This window comes from Bipolaris maydis (genome assembly GCF_028858645.1).
Source record: "Bipolaris maydis strain C4 unplaced genomic scaffold PSV08scaffold_5, whole genome shotgun sequence".
Classification (NCBI taxonomy): Eukaryota; Fungi; Ascomycota; class Dothideomycetes; order Pleosporales; family Pleosporaceae; genus Bipolaris; species Bipolaris maydis.
Genome location: NW_027093861.1, coordinates 2,156,410 through 2,180,234, shown reverse-complemented (window position 1 = coordinate 2,180,234; position 23,825 = coordinate 2,156,410). Strand labels below are relative to the sequence as shown.

Here is a 23,825-nt window from a genome sequence, read left to right as displayed (position 1 = left end):
ATGAGCTGGATTCCCGGCTCCAAGGCAATCTACATCAATCAACTCCCCCATGCCGCCCTTATTGCTACATATTAACCACCTGTCCTGGTCCTTGGCAAGGTCACGTTGACCACCCCCGCGCCCAATCGCGGCGCGTCTCATACTAATCCAACCTGCTCGCGAGCCCCACCGTTCTCGATTCCCATCTTCGGTGCCTGGCTCAAGGGGCCTGTTCTGCCGCCTCCAGATGCATCTCCCCCAGGTAGTGTCTTGGCCCTATTGGCGTCCATCCTACCTTCTATGCACTCGATAGAAGCGTCTAGGGGAGGGGGCGTGATGGGGTCACCTTCGAAATGTATATAACCACCATGGCACCCTGGCATGGCCCTCCAGCCCGCCAGCTTTCACCTTCGCTCATTTATCATCCCTCATCATGAAGGGCTCTTCTTTTGCAAAGGCAGCTGCGCTGCTCTCTTCTTCATTCGCCTCTCTGGCATACGCTCAAGAAACCTTTACCCATGCTGCTACCGGCATCACCTTTTGGCGCCAAGTGGTCAGCAGCGCTGAGACTGCTGGTGGCCTCGAATGGGGAATGGCCCTCCCCGAGGCCTCGACTGGCAACAACTTGGACTACATTGGTTACATTGTGAGTCCACCAAAATACATGCAAACATCATCTGCCTCGTTTTGCCGCATCTGACACCCCACTCCAGAAAGGTTCCCTCACCTCCGGCCAGGGTTGGTCCGGTTTGAGTCACCGTGGTGGCATGCCCGATGCCCTTCTTCTCGTGGCCTGGCCCGAGAAGGATGCCGTCAAGTCTGGCTTCTATCATGCAACGTCAGTTTAGTTCCGACATGGTTGTCAATGCCCCCTCCCACTAACCAAGTACAGTGGTTACGTAGCCCCCGATGACTACACTGGCAATGCCACTCTAAGCCCCATCTACCAAAAGGTTTCTGACACCAACTTTGAGTACGTTTATCTGTGCAAGAACTGTTGGGCCTGGAACCAAGGAGGTGCCGAGGGCTCTCAACTTCCAACTGGCGAGGTTCAAGTCATTGGATGGGCTCAGCACGATCAGGTTTACTCCGGCACTTGGGTCCAGCACAACAAGGGCCAGGGTCTCTTTGGTGCTCAAGTTGCCCCGGCCAGGAGTGCAAAATACGCTGACTGGGTCAAACTTGCTACCCCTCCCGCTGGCTCACCTACACCCTCACAACCTGGTGCCACCCCCACACCAACTGCAGCATGCCAGGGCTCCCCCGCTCCCAGCGGTTCCTACGACTACATTGTCATTGGTGGTGGTGCCGGAGGTATCCCCATGGCTGACAAGCTTTCCGAGACTGGCAAGAGTGTTCTCCTGCTCGAGAAGGGCCCGCCATCTCTTGCTCGCTTGGGCGGAACCATGGGTCCTGACTGGGCTCTCAGCAACAACCTCACCCGCTTCGACATTCCCGGTCTCTGCAACCAGATCTGGGTTGACTCTGCTGGTGTCGCTTGTACCGATATTGACCAGATGGCCGGCTGCGTTCTTGGTGGCGGTGCTGCCGTCAACGCTGCGCTCTGGTGGAAGCCAGTCGATATCGACTTCGACTACCAATTCCCTGCTGGCTGGAAATCATCCGATGTAAAGCCCGCCATCGACCGCGTCTTCCAGCGCATCCCTGGAACAGACACCCCTTCGGTCGATGGCAAGCGTTACAAGCAAGAAGGCTTCAACCTTCTCTCCAGTGCTCTTGGTGCTGATGGCTGGAAGAGCGTCACTGCAAACAGCCAGCAGAACCAGAAGAACAGGACTTACTCTTACGCTCCCTTCATGTACGAGAACGGACAGCGACAGGGTCCTCTCGGCACTTACATGATTTCTGCGCTCAAGAGGTCAAACTTCAAGCTCTGGACAAACACCATGGCTCGCCGTGTTATTCGCAACGGCGGAGTTGCTACCGGCGTTGAACTCGAGAGCGGCGTTGGTGGCACCGGCTACTGCGGTACTGTCAACTTGAACCCAGGCGGCCGTGTCGTCCTTTCTGCTGGTGCTTTTGGAAGTTCCAAGCTTCTCTTCCGCAGTGGTATTGGACCAAAGGATCAGCTCAGTGTTGTCAAGGGCAGCGCTCGCGACGGTGCCACTATGATCAAGGAGTCTGACTGGATTAACCTTCCTGTCGGACAGAACCTGAACGACCACGTCAACACCGATCTCGTCATCAAGCACCCCAACATTTCCAACTACAACTTCTACGAGGCATGGAACACCCCTATCGAGGCTGACAAGAACTTGTACTTGAGCAAGCGCTCGGGTATCCTCGCTACCTCTGCCCCCAACATTGGTCCTGTTGCTTGGGAATTTATCAGGGGATCTGACGGAATCGACCGATCCATCCAGTGGACTGCTCGTGTTGAGGGCCCAGGAGCCAATGATACCCACCACCTGACCATCTCTCAGTACCTTGGTCACGGCTCTACCTCGCGAGGTGCCCTCTCTATCAACGGTGCTCTCAACATGGTTGTCAGCAAGTCACCATACTTGATCAACCAGGCTGATACTGATGTTGTCATTGCGGGAATCAAGAGCATGATCAAGGCTATCAAGAAGAACCCCCAGATTGAGTTCCAGGTCCCCAGTGCCAACCAGACTGTTGAGGAATACGTCGCCAGTCTGCCAAAGACCCCATCTGCTCGTCGCGCCAACCACTGGATTGGTACCGCTAAGCTCGGAACTGACAGTGGACTTACTGGCGGAACCTCGGTTGTTGATTTGAACGCCCAGGTCTACGGAACAAAGAACATCCACGTCGTTGATGCTTCCATCTTCCCTGGGTAAGTCCCCATACACTATACTTTTCTTGATCTACAAACTAACACCTGATGCAGTCAAATCTTCACCAACCCTACTTCTTACATCGTCACCGCCGCAGAGCACGCTGCCGCCAAGATCATTGCTCTTGGTCCTAGCACTGGAGGTGGTTCGTCTGTTTCCTCCAAGCCAGTCAGCTCAGCTCCCGCTTCTTCAGCCAAGCCAACCAGCGCTACTCCTACCAAGTCATCGGCCAAGCCAACCCCAACCGCCGTAGCGGGCGCCTGGCAACAGTAAGTGACTCCAGTGTCTTTGAGTATCAAACATAAACTTATGCGGCAATAGATGCGGTGGCCAAGGTTGGACCGGCCCTACAGCTTGTGTCAGCGGATACAAGTGCACCTTCAACAACAACTTCTACTCTCAATGCATCCCCGCATAAGACATCTCTAGCCATACCCTAGCATGAAAATTGCAGGGTCGTACATATGGGGCTTCATCTTTTTTTGTATATATCTTCATTTCAGTGTAATTGAATCATTTAGACTGTTGTCATTCACATGCCTTGTTCTTGCTCCCAAGTGATATTCCAGACTTGGCAATGCATCCAAGAATAGTATCAACTGCAAGGAACGCTCGCATGACTAATGCACTCTAGCGTGAAACTGATGACATGAGCAACCTCCATCCTCCCCCCCCCCCCCCCCCCCCCGCATGCTTGGTCCTCTCTTTCATTGCCAATCAACCCATGTTGTCCACTCTCTGTTGCTTTTTTTTTCCCGTAGTTTCAAACCCATCTCAAGTCCCTACTAACTTTCCCCCCAAAAACAAACACAATGCCATCTAATTGCCCCGCATCCTCTGCCAAGCGTGACAACGACGCGTTACTCAATACAACCGAGCTATTTCACCAACGCCTGCAGAAGAGCCCCAAGGAAGACTGGGAGCGCCTCAAGCTGTGCTGGGGCTACATGGATTGCGGTGATTGCCATAGGAGTCCGGGTCATTGCGGATGGTGCGCAATCGTAAGTTTTTTTTTCTTTTTTCTTTTCCACTTCTTTTCTGTATCACCACCTTGCTGCTCTGATATTTCGTCAGAATTTTTTTTTTAAAAAAAAAGCTACCTCCGCCGTTCTTGTTGTTGTTGTTGTTGTTGTTGTGAAGAAGAAGAAGAAGAAGAAGAAGAAGAAGAAGAAGATGATGATGATGATGAAGAAAAAGAAGAAAATAGTGAATGATTGACATTGCAAAGGACTGATGAGGTAATACGTAGTCTTCAACATGTCTTCCTCTTCCCTTGGATGGGTTTTCCAGAGCTTTCCCTCTTCTCTCGCCCATCCGCCACCATTCCATCTGCGCAATGGGGTCTGAGCGGTTTGAACTGCGGACTGCGGGGCTGGGATGCCAGGTCTCCACTATCACCTTTTTGACGTCCCTCGTCACGATTTTCTGTACGTTGTTTGGGGTGCTGGTGCTCTATGGGGTTTCCAAGTGCGTTGGATTGGTGGTTGTGGGGGCTAGGGCGAGGCGCGGGGGGCATGTTTTGTTTGAGGATGGGAGGGGTGGGGTGTGGGAGAGGGAGAGGGAGGGGTGGGGGAAGTGGTGGAGGAGGGTTAGAGGGGAGGAGAGGGAGGGGGAAGTTGAAGTGGTGGATGAGGGGACGGGACGGAGGGGGTTTGTTTGGTGGAATGAGAGGGGTACAGAGAGGAGGCCGTTGCTGCAATGAAGTTGTATGTGGTATTGTACGTTCATCGGGACATTTTCGTATGTATGGAGAAACAGTGGTAACATGCCGGGGGTATCCACAAAGGTACTGAGCGTGCCGTACTTTCACTTCAACTCACATTCACGTGCGATATCTACGTCACTGGGTGTTCTTGTGGCTGCCCTGTGCGTTGTTTATTCTCGCTCACTGTGAATTGGTCCGCAAACGCTCTCTCTCTCTCACCTCACGCAGCGTCCAAGCTTCTCCTGGTAGGACAAAATCCCTCTACCGGTAGCGAGTGTAAATCCGACCATACTTTCTTTCCAAATTTCTCTACAACTCATCATACACTTGTAAACATGGTGAAGACAATCCGACCCAAACGCCCCACTCCATCCCAAAGCGTCAACAAACCTACTCCCAGCGACGCTCGTGTCACTGCTGACGTAGTGTCTGCCTCAGTCTCTCAGTCTTTGTGCGAGGACACAAACTTCTCAGACGACATGTCTCCACTCCACTCGCGTGAGCATCTGACGCCAACGGAGCCATCAGTCATGTACGACGAGAGCGACAGTGAGAGCAACAAGAACATTGATGACTTCATGTCTTCCTTTCGCAGCTTCCAGCGACTCGTGGAAGTTGCCAGATCCACCTCATACTGCGCATTGCCGTTAGCTGACAAGAGGGCTTTGGTCGAACAGTTTAACCAGCGGGCGTGTGAGATGAGGGACAAGTATTCCGTGGCTTTCAACATGCCAGTTTCTATGCTGGAGAAGAAGCTTGGTATAGATTCCGATGAGATTGAAGATTGTAACGAAGAAGATCTTGATCCGGACGATGGAGTGTTCGAGGACGAGAAGCAAGATGCCTTGCAGGCGACTCATTCGATTCAGAAGACGGAAGCCGCATCTGCTTCCGAGAAATCATCGGCAAAGCGCGAGTTCATCAATGTCCCGCTTCTGAGGTCTGCTGCAGCTGCTCTCAGTCGAGAGCTAGCCGACCTTCAGTTGAGCGATGCAGCTCAGCAGCAGTCACAAGAGTACCACGAATCGGAGTCGATCGGAGATGATGTCAAGGTCTCAGGTATCTCCCGTTTGGAGAAGAGTTCCATTCCCAAGGACACTGCGAAGTCTTTCAAGCAAATCCCAGCAGCTAGTGCGAAGACTTCGAACTCCAAAGACGCTCTCATTGCGGATTTTGCAACTTGTCACACCCAGTCGTTCTTGGCCAAACAAGATGACACCTTGACCATCAGATTGGCCACCGCACTGTACACGTTTTGTATGGAAAATTCAAACCATTTTACGGCAGAGGAAGCATTGAACGTCAGGCACATGTGTAGTGCCAATTTAGTCATCGCCATCTCTCTATACCGAAAGGCCACCGACGGTCCACGTGAGCTCAAGCAGGCGTTTAACGAGTGGATGGCTAAACACCAGGATGACGATGACAACGCAGCATACAAGCTTCGCAACGAAGCCAACGAGACCAGTGTCAAGCGAGAGTATTGTGAGAGTGAGGCGTCTGGTGACAATGCTCACTCCGCATTTGCCCACCCCAAGAAGGATCACCGCGGTTCTGCAGATGAAGCAAGTGCAGAGGCTCTTTGGGGTACCAAGACTGTTATTCAGCATGTTTATGATTGCTTGAATACATGGTGCAATGGTCGCTGCGTTGAGGAACTTGCTCATGAAGCAGATCCAACCACCGTTTACCCCGACTCTGCTCAGTTGGACAAGGATCACGACAGTGCTGCAGATGGTGCATTGGCAGATGCTGTTAAGAAGAACAAACATGCTCCATATGTTGATCCTTGCTGCAGTTCTTGCTGGAACGGCGACTGCATTGAGCACATTGCTCGTAAAGGAGCTCCAACTCCACCTTATGCAGGCGTCTGCGGCTCGATCGATGGCGAAGTCATGTCTACCTGCGCGCCTGGATGGGAAGCTCTCAACACCACCTCCGTTCTTGACGAGCAGAACACCCCCGACGACACTCCCGATGACTCCGCGCCCGAGGTTCCAGAGCCAACCGACTACACAGTCACTTACTGGGCGACCATCGAGCACGAAGGCCAAGCCGTCCACATCCCCATCGACAGCAGCAACGTCTCTGGCCCCGAAAAGTCCATCATCGAGGGCAGCGCTGGTATGAACAAGGTCTGGAAGTGGGTCCAGGAGAAGGGTCTCACGGATAAGGTCAGCCTTCAGGATGCGTTTGACTTGGCCAAGGATATGCAGGTTGAGTCTCCCGCTGTCGAAGAGTCCCGTGAGGAAGAGAGCGATGGAGATGATGACTCGGAATATGTTCCATTTTATTCGTCTGGTTCTTCTTCTTCTTCTTCTGAGAGTCATCGTAGTCAGTCACCGGAATCTCGTGCTTGGGCTACTTCGGGCACTATCCTTGGCTGGGCTGCATAGGTGGTTTCTCTCAATCTGCTTATTCAGGCTTACGTGTAGCCGGTGTGCAATAGATGCATGTACGGGCCAGGTGTGGTTTCTTTTGTCGGTTGGGCTTCTTTTATTCGAGTACAATTGACTGGCTTGTCAAGATCAAGCCCACCGATATATGCGATTGATTTTGTTTGGTTTCCGACACCCAGGTACCTTCTAAGAGGAATGCATTGGTGGTATACCTGGTATCGGGATTTTGCAGCACAAGACGGGACTTCCATCTTGGTGCTGGGCATGTAGCTAGATATTCCAGATAGTGGAATACATATATGAACTCTTAAACATATATCTTTCGATGTGAGGTAGTTTTGATGATGCTGAAGTTGATTTTTTTTGCTTTGAATCATGTATATAAATCTACAATGCTTGCACTGCAGAGCCCACTGCCTTTTGTTGAACGCACAACTGCTGTTTTTGACTTGGCCTCTTGAAACCTGTGTCTTACGCTATGCTGCATGCGTTTGATTGTTTGACAGCCACATACATGACATTCAATAAACATCGCAAGGTTGATTCAAACTAAATGATTCAGATTAAGTTTCGGTTATCGAAGGTGCTTACACTTCCCAGTCAGGTACGCTATCTTCAAACTTTCGCCTTAAGATTTAAGCCCGTGATGCTCAATCTACCCAAAACTAAAATAGAGCTACCTAGCAACACGGCTGTAGCCGCAAATAGCTGTGCACTCAGGTAGCCTCCACCGTAGTTCTGTATCAAGGCCCCTGCAATCGGAGGTCCAATAAAGGTACCCAAGCCCACAATCGCAAGGCCCTGTCCATTTCTTGTCCCTACTTTACTCATATCCTTTGTTAGAGTAGTCATGACTGCCGGGAAGATGCCTTGGAAACCGGCGACGAAGAAGCCATAGCATACAGCCCAGGCATACAGTCCTTGCTCGCTCTTGACTAGAGGCCAAAAGAACAAGACGAGGGTGGAAACGAAACAAAAAGGTATGAGAATATTGTACGGCCCCGTGTACTTGTCCGCAAACCAAGATGGTACCAGACGACCAAGCACGCCAATGCCGTTGAGAACCAGCAAGACATTGATCGAGGTTCCGTACGGCAACCCTAGGATATCAACCGCAAAAGAAGAAATGTAGTAAAAGGCAAAGTACTGGCCCAGCGCAATGAGAAAGACACCCAGCAAAAACACACTATACGGCAACTCGGCAAAAGCACTAAGCTCCAGCACCGGCCCCGACTTGCGCGGCGGCAGTCTGGGCTTCAAAAGACAACTGTAGCCCGTCCCCACGGCCAGCATCATAAACCCCATTACCCTGACCGTCCACGGAAACCCAATGCGCGGCAGCAACTGGCGTGCCACGGTCGGATAAACCAGGCCACCGGTGGCACTCCCCGAGGCCATGATGGCGAGGGCGACACTCCTATTGCGGGCAAAATACGTGCTCACAAGACTGAGCACGGGGGCGAATTGCAAGCCGTTGCCCACGCCCGTCATCAGGCCCTGTGCGAGGAAAAACTGCCAGTACCGGGTGCACAGGCTGGTCATGAACATGCCCAGCGCGGAGACCAGCATGCCGGGCACGGCGGACCAGTAGAAGAAGCCCGCGTCGAAGAGGCGGCCGGTGAGCATTCCGAGGGCAAAGTGGCCCAGCATTTGGAAACTGCCGATCCAGGACACGGCCGAGGGCTCGAGTCCGAGGCGCAGCGTGTAGTACTGTTGGAAGACGCCAAAGGTGGCGATCATGCCCCAGGTGTTGAAGACGACGAAGTGGCCGCAGAGGGCTTGGGTCCAGGCTTTTGTGCCGCCGTCTGGGGGTGGACCTGGGTCGATGATGTCGGCGTTGGAGCGAGCGGTGATGGTTTTGGCGAGGTCGAGAATAGTTTGCTTTGTGCGGGAGGCGTGGGATGTGTGGGTTGGTACTCTGGCCATGTCGGGTTCCGGTTGAGATTGCGGTTGCGAGGGAGCTTTGATGGAAGCGTAGGCTGGGGCATGGTCGTGCTGCATAGTAGTAGTCGTAGTCAATTGCTCGTGGGATGCAGCCAGAGCTTTCTCAATGTCATGATTTGATGGCATTGTGAATGCACAATGGGCTGGTCATCAAGTCTACAGAGGCGAGGAAGTGAAGTGGAGAGAAGTGCCAACACAGAGCACTATGAATAATGTAACATTAAGTAGGCAAAGAGGAGCCTCAGTCACTCGGCGATTTATCCGACGGTGAGCCAAGTGGGTAGTTAGTTAGTGGACCCTCCCCGCCCATCGGCCGCGGAAACTAGTCGAAATCCGATCGTGGGTGAGGGCTCAAGGTTGGTGCTAATGGTATTGGTGGGGATAAAAAAAGGCGCTGGCCATGGGTTGTGCTAAAACCCGGTCATGCATCTCTTGTACTTAGCAACTAGTCTTGAGCATGGATGCGGTTTGGACTTGGGGATATCCAGTTGTTCTTGGTTTACACATACACAACTCCCAATACTTCTCTTACTTATGTGACAGGATAATGACTGGCGTCATAGCGCAATGTAGAGTACATAAGTATTTCCAAAGTTGCGCTCGTGGTGCGCGAGTCGTGCATTACGGGCTTGGCACGCCCTACATGTTGAGACAACGCCTTTAATTGACTCTGTACTTTGGAAACATGACGCTTGAACATTGCCACTCTGCACCGCTCAGCGATCGGTATGGCACCACCCTTCTTGGTCTCGATTGGTCAACTTTAAAACTGCGTTGAATTCGTAATTTCAAGTAGGCCATTTTTTTCGCCTGAGCATTCACCCGACATTTTCAACATCTTAACGCACTTGCCATGTACCTAGCATATTTTAGTGGATAAATATGAAAACCACATACCAGCTGCCTAGCAGCCCTTTTGTAGTACGCCTGCTCTAACGTTGACCTGCCACACGGATGCTATTGACATACCGTCTATGTTCTCTACAAACAAACCAATTAGGCCTTGTTGGCATGCTCTTCAAACAGCTTCTTCTGCTTTTCCCACTCCTTCTTCATCTTCTTTAAGCGTGCCTTGGGTACATCAGCACCATCCTTGTCCTTTGTCGGCAAGCCCTCGTCATCCCATGCACTGTATTCCTCAGTCCTGAACATATCCTTGGGGTTAATCTTGGCTTGTTCTGCAAGCTTGGCCTTCTTCTCGGCCTCTTCGCGCTCGCGCTTGAGCTTCGCTTCAGCTTTCTGGCGGGCGATTTCCTCCTTTTGAGAGCGTGCGGCTTGCAGTTCGGCATCAACAGGACGCACCATTGCAGGTGCATTCTCGCGATCTTCAAGGTAGATGCCGAGATCCCAGAGATGAGTGTCGCGCAGCTGGTCGCAAAGGTCTAGGTAGTCTTTTGCCGGAGCTTTCTTCTTGGCCAGGTTTTGCAGATTCTCCTGGAATGTGGATAGGACCTCTGCGTATGGGAGTGCTTCGATATCCTGCTTCTGTGTGGGGTTATGTTGCGCAATGATGGATTGTAAGACCTCATCAGAGAGGTCGCCAGCGATGGCGTGTTGACGTACTTCGTCGCGTTCCCGTGACACGGCGTATACGTGCTCTTTGGCCGCCGAGGGAATGTCGATACCTGCCCAGCCAATGCCGCCGTCGTATGGGTCTGCTGAACCGTCCAGTCCGAATATGCGGACAATGCGAGTGATGTAGCGTGCGACATCGAACGACACGGAGTCGCTGAGGCCAGCCTTGTCTGCAGAGTTGTAGTCTGTAATGAGTCCCGAAATTGCGCGCATGGCCGTAGGGGTATCGAACGAGTCGGCCAACGCACTGTGAACTTTTTTCTTGGCAGATTCGAATGACTTAAGAACCTTGTCATCTTCTGCGCCTGTCGAGCCAATGTTGGGATTCACTTCCAGATCACGGACTTTGTAGAAGAAATTGGTGACATAACTCTCCCATGATGATCCAGACTTGCGCATGTCTGGAGTAATTTCGACACCATCATGCCAGCCTCCAAGCAAGAAGATGATGCGTAGACTGCGTGCATTCCAGTCGCCGCGACTCAAAGCCTCGCGAATCGTGGTAAAGTTCTTCAGGGACTTTGACATTTTAGAGCCGGATATTGACAAGTGGCCCATGTGGAGGAAGTAGTTCACCCATTGGGTTGGGCGCCCCTCTTGTGACCAATATGCTTCCGATTGGGCCAACTCATTGTCGTGATGCGGGAAACAAAGATCAATACCGCCACTGTGAATGTCCATCTGTTCGCCCAGAACCGCTGAAGCCATGACGGAGCACTCGATGTGCCATCCTGGTCGGCCAGGACCCCAGGGGCTTGGCCACGCCGGCTCACCAGGTTTACTTGACTTCCAGAGAGCAAAGTCTGATTCGTTTCGCTTTTCCGACGTCTTGACTGACGACAGTGCGCCTTCGCCATCGGCTTGCAGATTGGTGTCGCCCCTATTCCACGGTTCTAGACGCGCATAGTGGTTACCGTCTCTCTTTTCAAAAGCCTCGATATCAAAGTAGACGGATCCATCGGAAGTACTGTAAGCCATGCCATTCTTGATAATCTTTTCTACAAAAGAGACAATCTGGTCTCCGTACTCGGTTACTCGTGTGACTACATCTGGGTCTAGCACATTGAGAGCTCGCATATCCTCGTTGAACCGAGCCTCATACTTTTTGGTAAGAGTTGTGAAGACAGTATGGTCACTGGCATCAATCGAAGAGCCGTAGAGGGAGTCGAGATAGGGCAGCAAAACATCTTCAGCGCCAGCATAGAATACTTCAATGTCTTCAGGTGTCGACTTTGACGGGGCCAGCAGAGAAGTGACTGCAGTACTAGCTGTTCGAAGGTGCATCTTGATCTTGGCTTCCTTATCACCCGCAGGACCGACGCCATCGACTGACTTGCCTTGGATGACGTTGGCGTACTTTTGAGCAGACTCGTCGTTGAAGCTGCCAATGGTCACGTCTTCGCTGAGAAGGGGGAGATTCTTCTTGATGTATGCATCAAAGGCCTTTATGGTGGTGTTGATGACTTCTTCTGTGACGGTTGGGTTGTCTGCTTTGAACTTGGCGAGGAGGTGCTGTTGACGGCCTCGTAGAATAATCTTGTCGTCGACGTCTGTGATATTTTGAACAAACTTGACATTGTATCCGTAGTAATGGGCCAATATCCTCCGGAGAATGTCGTTGGTGACGTAGTTGCGAGCATGGCCCAGATGAGCATCATCGTAGACTGTCGGCCCGCAGCTGTACCATTTGACCTCTTTGCCCTCCGGGTCAATGGGAACGAAATCGTTCTTTGATCTGGTCAACGAGTTCCACACTTTGAGTTTGGCGGGGCTGGAGCCCTGTGGCTGTTTCCATGGTGGCTGGGTGCGGGCTGGAGTCGCCATGGCGGCGAGACACCTGGGAATGCGCGGACTCTGGTTTATTACCCGACTAGTTTTGGAGAGCAGAAGTGGGGAAGACGACTTGACGGTGCGGGACAAAGACCGGATCCCCAGTACCATCAATGTGACGAGACACTGTGGTGACAAGGAATGACAGTGCAGCAATCCAAGTGAGTAGATATAAAAACAATGAGGCCAGGTGTAAGTAGATTGGGTTGCTGCTTACGGGTGAGTCAATCCGTCCGTAGTAGGCGAGTGTCACGTTGTGTGGGTGGTCTCTGGCCGAACCCTCCATAATCCCTGTCCGCAAAGTCTTGGCGCTACCGGCCAATCACCGTGCCCAAAGCTCCCCGCCGAATATCTCTGTACATATGCGACGCTTCCATTGCGAGTTTTGCATCTTCTTGCATGTTCCCCTCGCCGCCTCTACCGCTTGTTCCCCGCGTCGTCGCTGCCCGTCTTTCCCACAGAAGACACAATGGCGCCTGTCCCCTCGCCCTTCCTCGACCCGGGAGCGTATGCGACAGCGGACAATCTTGGTATCCTACAATTGCGCCGTGATCACCTCATCCCAGCCCTCCTCAAGCCCAACGCCGACTCTGATTACGCCGAGGGAAAAGTAGAGAACACGCGCTTTGGTTCTTTCCCCCACAGCACGCTTGTCGGCCAACCCTGGGGCACGCAGATTCTCGCATCCGTCGTCGACACTGGATCGCGTGGCAAGTCCAAGAAGAGGAAGAGAGACGGCAAAGATGAGAGCGAGGGCACAGTGGCTCCCGAGCCAGAAGTAGCCAAGAAGGATATTGTCAAGGCGGCGACGGCGAGCAGTGGGTTTGCGCATCTGATACCGCCCACGCCAGAGATGTGGACCTTGTCTCTTCCACATCGCACCCAGGTTGTATACACGCCCGACTACAGCTACATTCTGCAGAGATTGCGCGCAAGACCAGGCGACCACATCATCGAGGCGGGTGCAGGAAGCGGAAGCTTCACACACGCTGCCATACGCGCAGTCTACAATGGCTACCCGGGCACCCGCGACGCCCTCGACGAGCCCAACAGCGAAGAAGAAAACGCCGTAGGCATGTCCAAGAAGAGAAAGCGCAAAATGCGGACCGGCGGCGTCTACAGTTTCGAGTATCATGAACCACGCGCAAAGCAGCTTCAAGCCGAAATCAAAGATCACGGCCTCGAGCCCCTCGTCACAGTGACCCACCGTGACGTCTACAACGACGGCTTCGGTCTGGACAACTCACCAGGTCCAGATGCTGACTGCATCTTTCTCGATCTCCCTGCTCCGTGGCACGCACTCAAACACCTCACGCGCTCCCCTCCTTCCACCGCGGCCCTGAACTCGGTAGCCACCGATCCATCCACACCCACCTCTGGAGAAAACGATCCTACAACACCTACGGCGCAACCCGTAGAAACAAATCGCAAACCCTTTTGCACCCCACTCAATCCCCGCAACGCAGTCCGCATCTGCACCTTCAGCCCTTGCATCGAGCAAGTCACCAAGACCGTCTCGGCACTGCGCGCCCTCGGCTGGCAGGAAATCGACATGGTGGAGATCAATGCGAAGCGTCTCGACGTGCGTCGCGAGCGCGTGGGACTGCAGGAAGAAGGCGTGAGAGGCGGGAACGCGCATCCTGCAAACGTGCAAGAGGCGGTGCAGCGCCTGCGCGACGTAGAAGGCCGTGCCGCCGTCTTCCACAGCATGCAGCGCGAGAAGCAGGAGGAGGTGATGCGCAAGGCCGAGGCGAGGAAGAGGGGCGAGAACGTCGATGGAGATGCAGATAGCGGTCCTCGCAAGGGCAAGAAGAAGTTGGAGGGCGTGCCCCCAAGCAAACACGACCGGATGGCACAGACCAAAAAGGACTTTGAGACGAGGCCCTTGTACAAGGAAGGCAGACTGATTCATCGAACAGAGCCAGAGCTCAAGACACACACTTCCTATTTGGTCTTTGCCGTCTTGCCCAGAGAGTGGTCCAAGGCGGATGAAGAAAAAGCAAGAAGGAAGTGGGGATGACCTTGAACATTGCTACGCATTACGAGGATATCGTCAGTAATCAAAAAGATACCCATTGTTGTGATCAAGTGATATACATACACAGACTACCCTGAACTCTGAACTCTGCACCTGTGATTATGAAGCATCTATGTGTTCCGAAAAGATAGCCATGAAATCGATATGATAGAAAAGAAAAGAAAAGAAAGCACACCTGGCAATGTTTACCCTTCAACCCCATACCGCATCCTTGGCCCTATGACTACCTGCCCTTCCTGGAGGCGTACTGATGACATGTGTCCAGGCTTCATCGCCATCAATGAACAACCGATATGTGACAAAGCTCTGTTCACCATGCTCTGGCGTCGTGATTTCAACGGCACCAAACTTGCTGTTGCCATCAGGAAGATACTTCAAACACACATCCTCGTCGTCAATCTCCTTGTACGTGCGGAAGGGGAGGTAAAACATGCTCAGCGGGCTAGTGCTGAACTCGTGTACCGTGGCGCTGATGGGCCATTTGCCATCTTTGGGCGGTGGGAACGAGGTGGCAGCAAATTCATGGCGATCGCCGCTTAGTACCACCACACCAATATCATGTGTAGATGACATATCCCATGCAGCTTCCAGAATCATCTTGCGTTCAAACAAATGCCCACCCCACGTGTCTTCGGACCCAAACTGCCAATTCTTGGTAAAGGGTGTGCCGGTGACGATGAATTTCCAATGCACGCCTGTTGGCGGCTCCTTCTTGATCCATGAAAGAAGATCAGATAGCTGTTGGGCACCCAGCATAGTCTTGGAAGCGTCCCATGGGTCCTTGTTAGCAGGACTACGGTATCGGCGAGTATCAAGGAGGAAAAACTCGGCAGGACCTTGAGTAAAGGAAAAGTAAGTGACGCCCGGGCGATGGGGAGGTGGATTGGGAGCACCATTGTAGTGTGTAAAGGCATCGTAAGCTGGAACCGCGACACCTGTCATGTTGCTATTCCACTGGATATCTGGTCAGCAAGGTAAATACCAGAGGAAAAGATGGTGGAGCCACTGACATCATTCTGAATCTCATGGTCATCAATGACATGGATCCAGGGAAGATTCCGACTGACTGCTGGCCAGGAAGGTGAAGAGTATACTTGACGGTACTCGCGTCTGTAAGTCTCGGCGTCGCTGCCAGTACGATGCGGGACATCAACGTAGATAAAGTCACCAAGGAAAAGCATAAAATAAGGTTTGAGTTCGGGAAGCCAGCGTGCAAGGTGCTTCATGCCCGGGAACTCGAGGGGGTGCTGAAACGGCGTGTATGGAACGCGGGGTTTGATGCAGCTTGAATGGACGAAAGTGTATTTGTTGTCTTTGAGCAGTGAAATGTGACCCGGCCGTGGTGCGGTTGTGAAGGTACCAGTAATGTTCCCACGCGACGTCTCGACAATGTACTCGTAAGCCAGATCAGGGCGTAGATGGTCGAGGCTGAGGACAGTGGTAAAGTCGGTCTCGTTGGTGAGCCAGTAGTCTGGCTGGCTCGCGCGGTGTGTTTTGTGCATCCAAGAGCGTTTGGCTTCGTCGATGGAGCGATAGAGAACCCTCACATCAAAGGCAAAAGGCTCTCTGATAAGGATCTTTGCACTGTTCTCTGATACGTATCCGACACGGGCAAAGCTCGCGTCATGGCACTGGTGGAGCAATGGCGCACGATAAACGACGTCCAAGGCCATAGCAATCAGGGCCATATTGATGCCGAAGGTGATCCAGCTCCATAGCGCCGACGAAGGACTCGGGAGCCCAGTGAGGAGAGTGCGCAGTACCTTGGGCTCCCTTTCCTCATACTGAACGGTTTCCTGGACATCTAGCTCCTGCAACGGACCCTCGTCTGCACCGTCGATGAGCTTAATGTCGTCGCTCGAGTCATCGCTCTTGCCACCCACAGTTTCCTTGACGATTATATCGAGCTCATCGGATATAATCTTGTACTGGGCTGTTTCCTGGAAACTCGTGAAGAAGGATGGGATGTAGACAAGCGTGAGTGCGGCTGCGAGTGCGGGTACGATCTAGATGGTATCAAGTCGTGTTAACAAGACCCCGACAAAGTGGATTTGTATACCGGTCATCTGTTGGAGTGTATACTGACAGTTGTAGGTATCTGCGGCCGAGTCAGTCGTTGTAGTAGAGTTGCAGTGTCTACAGTTTATGCTCACCCATCGCAAGAAGATCCATATGCTTAGGCGCAGAGCCAAAGAGCTGATGAGCGTGAGAATGTCACTTGCCGAAGCCATAGTGCTACGCGACAAGCATCACTTGGCAGTGTCCAAACGAGGAGAGATGGGAAGAATGGGCGCGTCTTAAGCTGTGTTCAAGTGCATCAACCGCGTCCGAAGCAAAAGCACCGCGCAATCACCATGACGTCGTTTGGCGCTAACGCCCTTTTTAGCGCGACGACCAGGGGGTGGGGGAGAGAGAACTCGCACCTCTTGCAGTCATCTACACGTGTATACAGACCAACAGCGAGAAATTGTAGTTTCCGTTGCCATATTCTCCCAGATCATTGAACGATCACGATATGCAATGATCAGAATGGTCCTTCAGCAATGGTACTGCTCACCAAACTTAAAATGACAATCCATCATGGCACTGCCTCTACCTACATCTCAGCCTCGTGGAAAAAGAAATGAAAAAAAAGAATAACAACCGGTGTGCATAGACATATACGTGCATTCAAGCCAATATCCGCTTGATTACATGCGCTTCCTGAGTCTATTGAGAAGCCCTGTAACCCCAGCTGTAATTGAGGCAGTGCTAGAACAAGGCTCTCATCCATTTGGCCAATGCCACCCCGCTAGCATACATAAGCGATCAGCATCCACCAGGCTGGGTCGGTACTTCTTAGCCCACTATCCTCAGCCTTACCCCCTACTCCCCCTCACTCGTACCAACCCTCCTCTACCTTCGACATGCGACTAATCAACACCAGTACCTACAACTTTGAGGAGTTTATCGGTCGTGACATTCCTCCATATGCTATACTGTCTCACACATGGGAAACCGAAGAAATTACTTATCAAGACTACGCCAATCATGCTTGCAAACACTCCAAAGGCTTTGCAAAGGTTATAAAGACACTTGAGATAGCTGAAGCGAGTGGCATCAGATATGCGTGGGTAGATACGTGCTGCATAGACAAGAGAAGTAGCGCGGAGCTCACTGAAGCCATCAACTCCATGTACTCCTGGTACCAGCGCAGCGAAATCTGCTACGCCTTCTTATCCGATCTCGAGGCTGATGCAGATCTTCAGGCAGACCTACCACATTGCCGTTGGTAAGTCAACCTCGCGTGACTTGACATCTACATGCAACTGCCTAATGTAAAAGCATCTATCCGCAGGTTTACTCGTGGTTGGACACTACAGGAGTTTATTGCCCCTCGCACTGTATATTTCTATGATTGCGATTGGCAATATAGGGGATCAAAAGAAAGTCTATCCACTATGTTATGCCGGATCTCGGGCATAGAAGAGGATATCCTCCTACATCAGCGCTCACTCCATTCAATTTGCGTGGCCCAAAAGATGTCATGGGCCTCTTCTCGACAGACAACACGTATTGAAGATGCGGCCTATTCACTACTCGGCTTATTTGGCGTCAATATGCCATTGCTCTATGGTGAAGAAGAGCGTGCTTTCCTCAGATTGCAAGAGGAGATCATCAAGTCGTCCTCTGATCTCAGCATACTCGCATGGACGGATTCTACAAACCAAGCTATTAGAGAACATAGCTCAGAACTACACTGTGGCGTCCTGGCAAAAAGCCCTGCTCAATTCTCCATGGCTGGGTCGATATGCGGCTCACTGGGCGCCGACTTCGTAGGCGAGTCGTCAGTCACAAATCAAGGTATAAGATTAAATATTTCGCTTTGCATTGTCAATGACTCCATCCTCAAAAAGAAGTCATACATGATGCCTTTGCACTGCAAGTCTGCCTCCGGCACCGAGCTTGGCATACGCCTTGAGAAGATCGGAGATGAGATGTTCCTCCGAAATGACCCGTGTAGTCTTGTCGAATATGACCCGGCCAGTTCTACACTTGCTCCTCGATTCATGTATCTTGCCATCAGAGTTCCTCATGCTCTAAGTGTGGATAACGAACCCAATCAGTATGTTACTGCCAAATCCCTCGCCAGTCTTCGCACTCTGGTTCTCGCATTGGATTTCCGAACGGATGTCAACATCTATGATTATTGGGGCATATACAATCACTGCAACCAGACCTTCTTTGAGTCTTCCGGGCGGTCAAGGGAGTGGGTCGCTTTACGTTTTTCCGCCCACGTCTTCTCTCGCGATGTGGTGGGAACTGGTGGAATTGAAACCCGAGTGTCTGATGCCAACGTCGACTGCATGCTCTTTGTCACAGGTTGGACGTCCAATTCGGAACATGATATGCGTTACTACCTTGTAAATGTTGTAGAACACGCCAACGCCGTGGCAGAGGTGCAAAAGTTTTTCAAATCGTGGCAACATGATGGTTTTCCAGCCCAAGCAATCTTGGACCACTACCTCCCCGACACCTCTTCTATAGAGATGAATGTTCCTGGCTCTGACCTTACTTATAATATCACTGTGAAATCCGCCATAGTCGCAGATACTGCAATATGCAGTCGACCATTCTGGAAGCTTCAAATCACCAGATCTATTAAGCTCGACTTGGATTTCTAGAAAGAGAGTGTCTTACTCTCTAGAATTTAAAAAGAGAATAAAGGGAGTAATAGTGTCGATAAGAGAGTACTATTTAAGCATTAGAACCTTAAAGTAACTGTGGGTACCATGTGTAGGATACCTTAGACTTCTAAAGATGATTACTTGGTAATCTAAGTAGTAGCTCAACACGAGATATCCCCTACACATGTTTTTTCCCTGCTCATCTTGATTGCGTTTGCTTAAGCTCCCATCCCGCGTCTTTACTCAAGTGTTTTCACGAAACCTATAATCAGAAGATTAGTCCCAACCACTAAATTATAATCTCTGAGCCACCTGTACCTCAACTTCTTGTTGCCGTACCGGCTGATAAGTCTTTCCTGCTGTCATTTCTACAGAATGCGCTAATCGAGACTCCACTGGACCATTCAAGCACCCATGGCACGAATTCCCATCTGGATAGCGGCGAGTAAGCAAATGTTCGCAGATTAATTTATACAACTGCCAAGCCGTCTGGAGAAAGATTAAATCAGCCACTAGGATAGCTAGTAGTAGACTGCCCGGTGAACGTAAGCGAGGAACTTGGCAGAGGTATTGAGCGGAGATAACTGAGGGTGTCACAGATAAGGCACCAGTAGTCGTCTCATCGTAGCTCTGGGTCGCTGGCCCTGGTTTTGCATTGAAAGCTTTCTTCTGCGCAGATACGAGATTCGAAGTGAATGACCGCAATAGCTCCACATCCGTCAACATTGTTGGCTCTTTCGGGTTCTGGCCTAGATCAGCCAAGACCATGGCGTATGCTGCTTTGGCCAGGTTGCTCGCTGGAGTCCAGATGTTGGGGTACACACTCAAGCTGTCGAGTTCTGCTATGGTTGGGTGACTGATCGGTTTCGGGTATTCGTAGTCACCTGGCTGTGTAGCGACGATGAACTGCGCTTGGAAGTAGCTAAAAAAATCTTCTTTTTCGATCCTGGCACCAGGCTGAGGAACAAAGTAGAGAGTGCCTTTACGAATTGGCCAATTGCCTACGCTTCTGCCGCGTGTCTCATCCTGCATGCCAGCTGTGACCTCAGTCCAGTATGTAGACATGAGCGACTCCCCCCACCACAAACTTGCTCGTGTTGTCTTATCACGACTCAATATTCCTGAACCCAGAAACTTTTCTATTTGGGAAAAGGAGACGGTATCAGGTACGTAGTCGTAAGACTGGGTGACGTTGAGGAAGACCGGCCCGGTGGCTGTAGATATCTCGCATGTTACAGATGTGCGCACACCCGCGCCCCATTCCATGAATGCCAGTTGGTTAGCCGCGCGGTCTTGGCTATCAAGATCAATCTGAATCGAGTTTACAACGCAGTTCTCAAGCACATTGCCAAGGTACGTTAGCGAAGGCGAGATCATTCGTTGTGGCTCTTCTTGCCACACGCTCGTAAGCGTATACATCAGCGCCGTCTGGTTTGTGAAGAATCGCGTGTTTACAGGCAGTGAGCTCGGTTGGCATATTGGCCTCACTTTTGACGTAAGGTAGGACGGCCAATAATTCATCGAACCCATCGATTGGGAGAGAGTGACGTTAGGGTTGGAAGACATCTCGATGGCCAAAACATATCCACTTGAGGCAAAATTCACAAAAGTGAATACTGCCGTTAATATAAGGCCTCCAACCACTGCCCCTGGTGTGAACCACCGGAAAGGAAAAGGGCGGGTTAAATTGTAACTGAACAGGGACTTATGTCGTACACTCATTCTGTACGTGTGCTTAAACAAATATTCAAGAAATAGGTATGCGATGTGAAACCTTCTGGCCGTAAAAATATCTTATCATGGTCATGGATAGGGAACGGCACTACCTACTTATCTAACGACCCTCTCACTGAATCGGTGGGGCGCTATGCTGTCAACCACATCTCGTCGCTTCTGCACAATCGGGGGCAAGGGATGGGGGCGGGAACCTGTATTCTTCTACAAAATGAGAGACAGCTGAACAAATGTGATACACCATGCATACGGACAACAGACCCATCTAGCTTGAATTAGCTTAGAGATTATCTGTTTTGGCATCAGTGACAGCGGCCCGGATGGTGGCGCAAGGCTGGACCGAAAATTGAGCGCTATCTGAGCCGCAGGCTCACGTGGACTCTTCGTCTGTATGTCGTAGGATGTGGCTAACTTAGTGGCTAAACCAAATGAGGCTAAACGATGACAGTAAAAGCGCCTCTACGATAATTCCTGTGTAACGTGGTGGCTGAAGCAATCAATGGACGGCAATGGACGATAGTGTGATGGATAGGCGAGAGGCCTCGTATCACGCCAACCTCCCACATCTTACAACCTCGAACCAACTTTGGCTCTACCAATTCTGGTCCAACGCCCTTCTTGGGAGAATAGCATTTATTTCACAAAATTACGTCTAGGTGCAAGCCAAGTTAAGACTTGAAGACGTGTTGCAGTCACGTTTGATGTTTCTCGTGCTTCCCTCTACCACCGACATATTGGCAGACCTGCTACACGTGATTGCCATGCGAAAACAAAAAGAAGTAGTACTATAAGGAGCATTTTTAGAGCTTGTGGTGTAAGAAACTACATGGAAGCAACTAATGGTATAAAAGAAGCGTGACTAGGTAGGAGAGGAATAGCTATACAAACGAACTTTGCATGTACGATAGGCATATGGGAGGACTATAATTAAGTTAAAGCAAATGTAAATAAAGAAACATTCTTCTTGTATAAGCAATCCGTTTCTTCTTCAACGCTCTAGTTCTGTAAATATGACGAATGCAAACTAATTATGTGGTTTTGGTTGATTTTGCGCACGGGCCACAGTTCACTCGGCTCCCAGTAGGAACTATGTATTTTAATAGACCTTGGGGGAAGTTCAGAAGGGAGCTTAGCGGTTCACCGTAACGCCTTATAACTAGTGAGCTTCTCACTACTTAGCATTAACTACTCTATGTACCGCTGGTGATAAGCACACGGCTTGCACTCAGAATGACTCATCCTCACCCCCTTACATATATGTACTGATTTAGGAAGGTGATCCTGGCACAAATGGGAACCTTATAAAGGTATCATCTTGGGCAAAAGATTGTGTTACTAGACCTGCAATTATTATTCCTAACATGGCGGCTCCTACATCATCAGAAATTCCTTCTATTGTTCATATCGGCCGGATATTGCCGGATCAACCTGCAAGCCGCGAATTTACCTCCCCATTATCACTGCTAGATGCAACAACCGCCAACTTCAGTCTCACTAGCGCTATATGGCTCCTGGACCGTCCGAATATTTCTCTTGCTCCAGATGATCTTACTGGCCACCTACGCGCAGCGTTTGGCGCAACCTTGAACGCATACCAACAGTGGTGCGGATTTCTAAAAAGTATCATTACCATTGATAGCAACAAACCTACTAGAGAAACGGCCCATTTCCCAACGTATGCCAGACGCTACGGTCGAGTTTACGTACACTATGGGACAGTTGCAGACCCAGGAGTTGAATTCGTGGAAGCAACAAGCCTAGCAACTGTGGACAGCCTGTACAGCGTTCACTCCGCGAAGAGGCGGCCTATTTGGAACCGACTGGAAAACGAGGTCACACTTTCTTGTTTTGTACCGCAGACAGCTGTGGTTAATGCGCTTCAACCGAATGAGAAAGATGCAAATGGGTCATACAAGCCGTGCATGGCTGTACAACTTACCAGGCTTGCTTGCGGTGGCTTCGTGATAGCTGCGAAGATCGCCCACCCGCTTGCAGATATCACGGCACTTACTCGTTTTGTACAAGATTGGGCAAGCAATTCATGTGCCTTGATATCGAAAATGCCTTTTCCAGCGTCAAATTCAGTCTTCCGGCCTGATATTCTGGACGCTCATGCTGCGGGTGACATCAATGCCAGCGAAGCTAATCCTACTATTGTGCAAGATGCACTTGCCCTTCCACTGCATAGATACGACTGGTGGGCACCACCTATGAAGCCTCCATCTCAATTTTCTGCGGATCTGGCTCCAGCTGGTAAGCCGCTCCCTTGGGCCGAATGGGATACGCAAGCGAAGGTAGAACAGTATACGATTCATTTGAGCCAGAAACAGATCGACTTTCTATGGCAATCTGCAACGCAAGACAGCTCCATCATGTTGCCAGGACTGAAAGTAAGCAAGCACGACGCCTTGTTAGCCCATATCTGGTCGTGCGTGGTGCGCGCTCGTGGTCTTCAGGAGGATCAAGGACCAGTTCATTGCGATCTCGTGCTTGGTACACGACCAGTACTCAAACTTGGTGCCGGCTTCATCGGATCACCTACCATGATGCTGAACATTGAGTCTACTGCCTCGCAAGTCGCTAGCACCTCGCTCGGAAAGATTGCACAGCGCATACGCGAAACATTGATGACAGTCAATGATGAACAACGACTAGCGGCTCACCTCCACAGTATCGCATACGAAAAGTCGCCTCAACGGATTTGGCAGGGTTTTCTAGGTCAGCGGCACATCATGGTGACAACCTGGGCCCGAGCGGGCATGTACGAAGTCGACTTCGGGTTCGGGGCACTCATTCGCTACGCCGATGGCGTTGTACCATGCTTGGACGGGTGCATTCTCATTAACGACGCGCCACCAACGAATTCTACATCGTCTTCAAACACATGTCCAAGAACCTGGACAGATAATGGAGTTGATGTAACGTTGCCATTACTCCCTGAAGACATGAAGCGCTTGTTGCAAGACCCGCTGCTTCTGCCGGAAGTATAAATTCTAGTCTATTACTTTTACAAACATGAACACCGTTCAAGCCTATTGCTCTACAATCTGAATAATTATGTTGCTTTTTGAGTAGCAAACACACTTATATGTACAATGACAGTCTGTGTCAAAAGTGAGGCCCTGTTCACCTGCA

At 51.0% G+C, this 23,825-nt stretch overlaps 10 protein-coding genes across 10 annotated transcripts; 6 read left to right on the top strand and 4 right to left on the bottom strand.

The window, feature by feature from the left end:
- Positions 1-412: 412 nt before the first annotated feature.
- PSV08DRAFT_221570 (carbohydrate-binding module family 1 protein) lies at positions 413-3,327 on the top strand (the record flags this gene model as incomplete). Its single annotated transcript, XM_014226288.1, has 5 exons — positions 413-625; positions 693-817; positions 872-2,797; positions 2,852-3,067; positions 3,120-3,327. 5 exons carry the CDS (start codon positions 413-415, stop codon positions 3,214-3,216), a joined length of 2,577 nt encoding a protein of 858 aa, XP_014081763.1. The 3' UTR covers positions 3,217-3,327.
- Positions 3,328-3,610: 283 nt separating this feature from the next.
- Positions 3,611-4,500, top strand: PSV08DRAFT_176868 (uncharacterized protein; the record flags this gene model as incomplete). The annotated part of the gene is made up of 2 exons (XM_014226289.1): positions 3,611-3,799; positions 4,048-4,500. The coding sequence occupies 2 exons, from the start codon at positions 3,611-3,613 to the stop codon at positions 4,498-4,500; spliced, it is 642 nt and encodes a 213-aa protein (XP_014081764.1).
- A 338-nt stretch (positions 4,501-4,838) lies between these two features.
- On the top strand, positions 4,839-6,899 carry PSV08DRAFT_389027 (uncharacterized protein; the record flags this gene model as incomplete). Its single annotated transcript, XM_014226290.1, has 1 exon — positions 4,839-6,899. One exon carries the CDS (start codon positions 4,839-4,841, stop codon positions 6,897-6,899), a length of 2,061 nt encoding a protein of 686 aa, XP_014081765.1.
- Positions 6,900-7,447: 548 nt separating this feature from the next.
- Positions 7,448-9,057, bottom strand: PSV08DRAFT_221563 (major facilitator superfamily domain-containing protein). Its single transcript, XM_014226291.2, has one exon. The coding sequence runs from the start codon at positions 8,970-8,972 to the stop codon at positions 7,518-7,520; it is 1,455 nt and encodes a 484-aa protein (XP_014081766.2). The 5' UTR covers positions 8,973-9,057; the 3' UTR covers positions 7,448-7,517.
- Positions 9,058-9,597: 540 nt separating this feature from the next.
- PSV08DRAFT_221561 (tRNA synthetases class I (C) catalytic domain-containing protein) lies at positions 9,598-12,362 on the bottom strand (the record flags this gene model as incomplete). The annotated part of the gene is made up of 1 exon (XM_014226292.2): positions 9,598-12,362. One exon carries the CDS (start codon positions 12,360-12,362, stop codon positions 9,843-9,845), a length of 2,520 nt encoding a protein of 839 aa, XP_014081767.2. The 3' UTR covers positions 9,598-9,842.
- Positions 12,363-12,638: 276 nt separating this feature from the next.
- On the top strand, positions 12,639-14,376 carry PSV08DRAFT_38346 (S-adenosyl-L-methionine-dependent methyltransferase). Its single transcript, XM_014226293.2, has one exon. The coding sequence runs from the start codon at positions 12,721-12,723 to the stop codon at positions 14,269-14,271; it is 1,551 nt and encodes a 516-aa protein (XP_014081768.1). The 5' UTR covers positions 12,639-12,720; the 3' UTR covers positions 14,272-14,376.
- On the bottom strand, positions 14,377-16,602 carry PSV08DRAFT_38345 (PhoD-like phosphatase-domain-containing protein). Its single transcript, XM_014226294.2, has 4 exons — positions 16,443-16,602; positions 16,376-16,387; positions 15,300-16,295; positions 14,377-15,243 (listed from the first exon to the last, which is right to left on the bottom strand). The coding sequence occupies exons 1-4, from the start codon at positions 16,518-16,520 to the stop codon at positions 14,482-14,484; spliced, it is 1,848 nt and encodes a 615-aa protein (XP_014081769.1). The 5' UTR covers positions 16,521-16,602; the 3' UTR covers positions 14,377-14,481.
- A 593-nt stretch (positions 16,603-17,195) lies between these two features.
- PSV08DRAFT_389024 (heterokaryon incompatibility protein-domain-containing protein) lies at positions 17,196-19,060 on the top strand (the record flags this gene model as incomplete). Its single annotated transcript, XM_014226295.2, has 2 exons — positions 17,196-17,560; positions 17,627-19,060. 2 exons carry the CDS (start codon positions 17,196-17,198, stop codon positions 18,951-18,953), a joined length of 1,692 nt encoding a protein of 563 aa, XP_014081770.2. The 3' UTR covers positions 18,954-19,060.
- A 28-nt stretch (positions 19,061-19,088) lies between these two features.
- On the bottom strand, positions 19,089-20,678 carry PSV08DRAFT_200815 (uncharacterized protein; the record flags this gene model as incomplete). The annotated part of the gene is made up of 2 exons (XM_014226296.1): positions 19,089-19,218; positions 19,275-20,678. 2 exons carry the CDS (start codon positions 20,676-20,678, stop codon positions 19,210-19,212), a joined length of 1,413 nt encoding a protein of 470 aa, XP_014081771.1. The 3' UTR covers positions 19,089-19,209.
- A 1,348-nt stretch (positions 20,679-22,026) lies between these two features.
- Positions 22,027-23,805, top strand: PSV08DRAFT_221546 (transferase family-domain-containing protein). Its single transcript, XM_014226297.1, has 2 exons — positions 22,027-22,703; positions 22,776-23,805. The coding sequence occupies exons 1-2, from the start codon at positions 22,052-22,054 to the stop codon at positions 23,678-23,680; spliced, it is 1,557 nt and encodes a 518-aa protein (XP_014081772.1). The 5' UTR covers positions 22,027-22,051; the 3' UTR covers positions 23,681-23,805.
- The last annotated feature ends 20 nt before the right edge of the window (positions 23,806-23,825 follow it).

Coding starts and splice junctions, on each gene's coding strand:
- PSV08DRAFT_221563 (XM_014226291.2), bottom strand. CDS start 8,972: ATGCCATCAAATCATGACATTGAGAAAGCTCTGGCTGCATCCCACGAG.
- PSV08DRAFT_38346 (XM_014226293.2), top strand. CDS start 12,721: ATGGCGCCTGTCCCCTCGCCCTTCCTCGACCCGGGAGCGTATGCGACA.
- PSV08DRAFT_38345 (XM_014226294.2), bottom strand. CDS start 16,520: ATGGCTTCGGCAAGTGACATTCTCACGCTCATCAGCTCTTTGGCTCTG. Junction 15,244..15,299: donor ACCATGAGATTCAGAATGAT/GTCAGTGGCTCC, acceptor CCAGATATCCAG/TGGAATAGCAACATGACAGG.
- PSV08DRAFT_221546 (XM_014226297.1), top strand. CDS start 22,052: ATGGCGGCTCCTACATCATCAGAAATTCCTTCTATTGTTCATATCGGC. Junction 22,704..22,775: donor AGATATCACGGCACTTACTC/GTTTTGTACAAG, acceptor CGTCAAATTCAG/TCTTCCGGCCTGATATTCTG.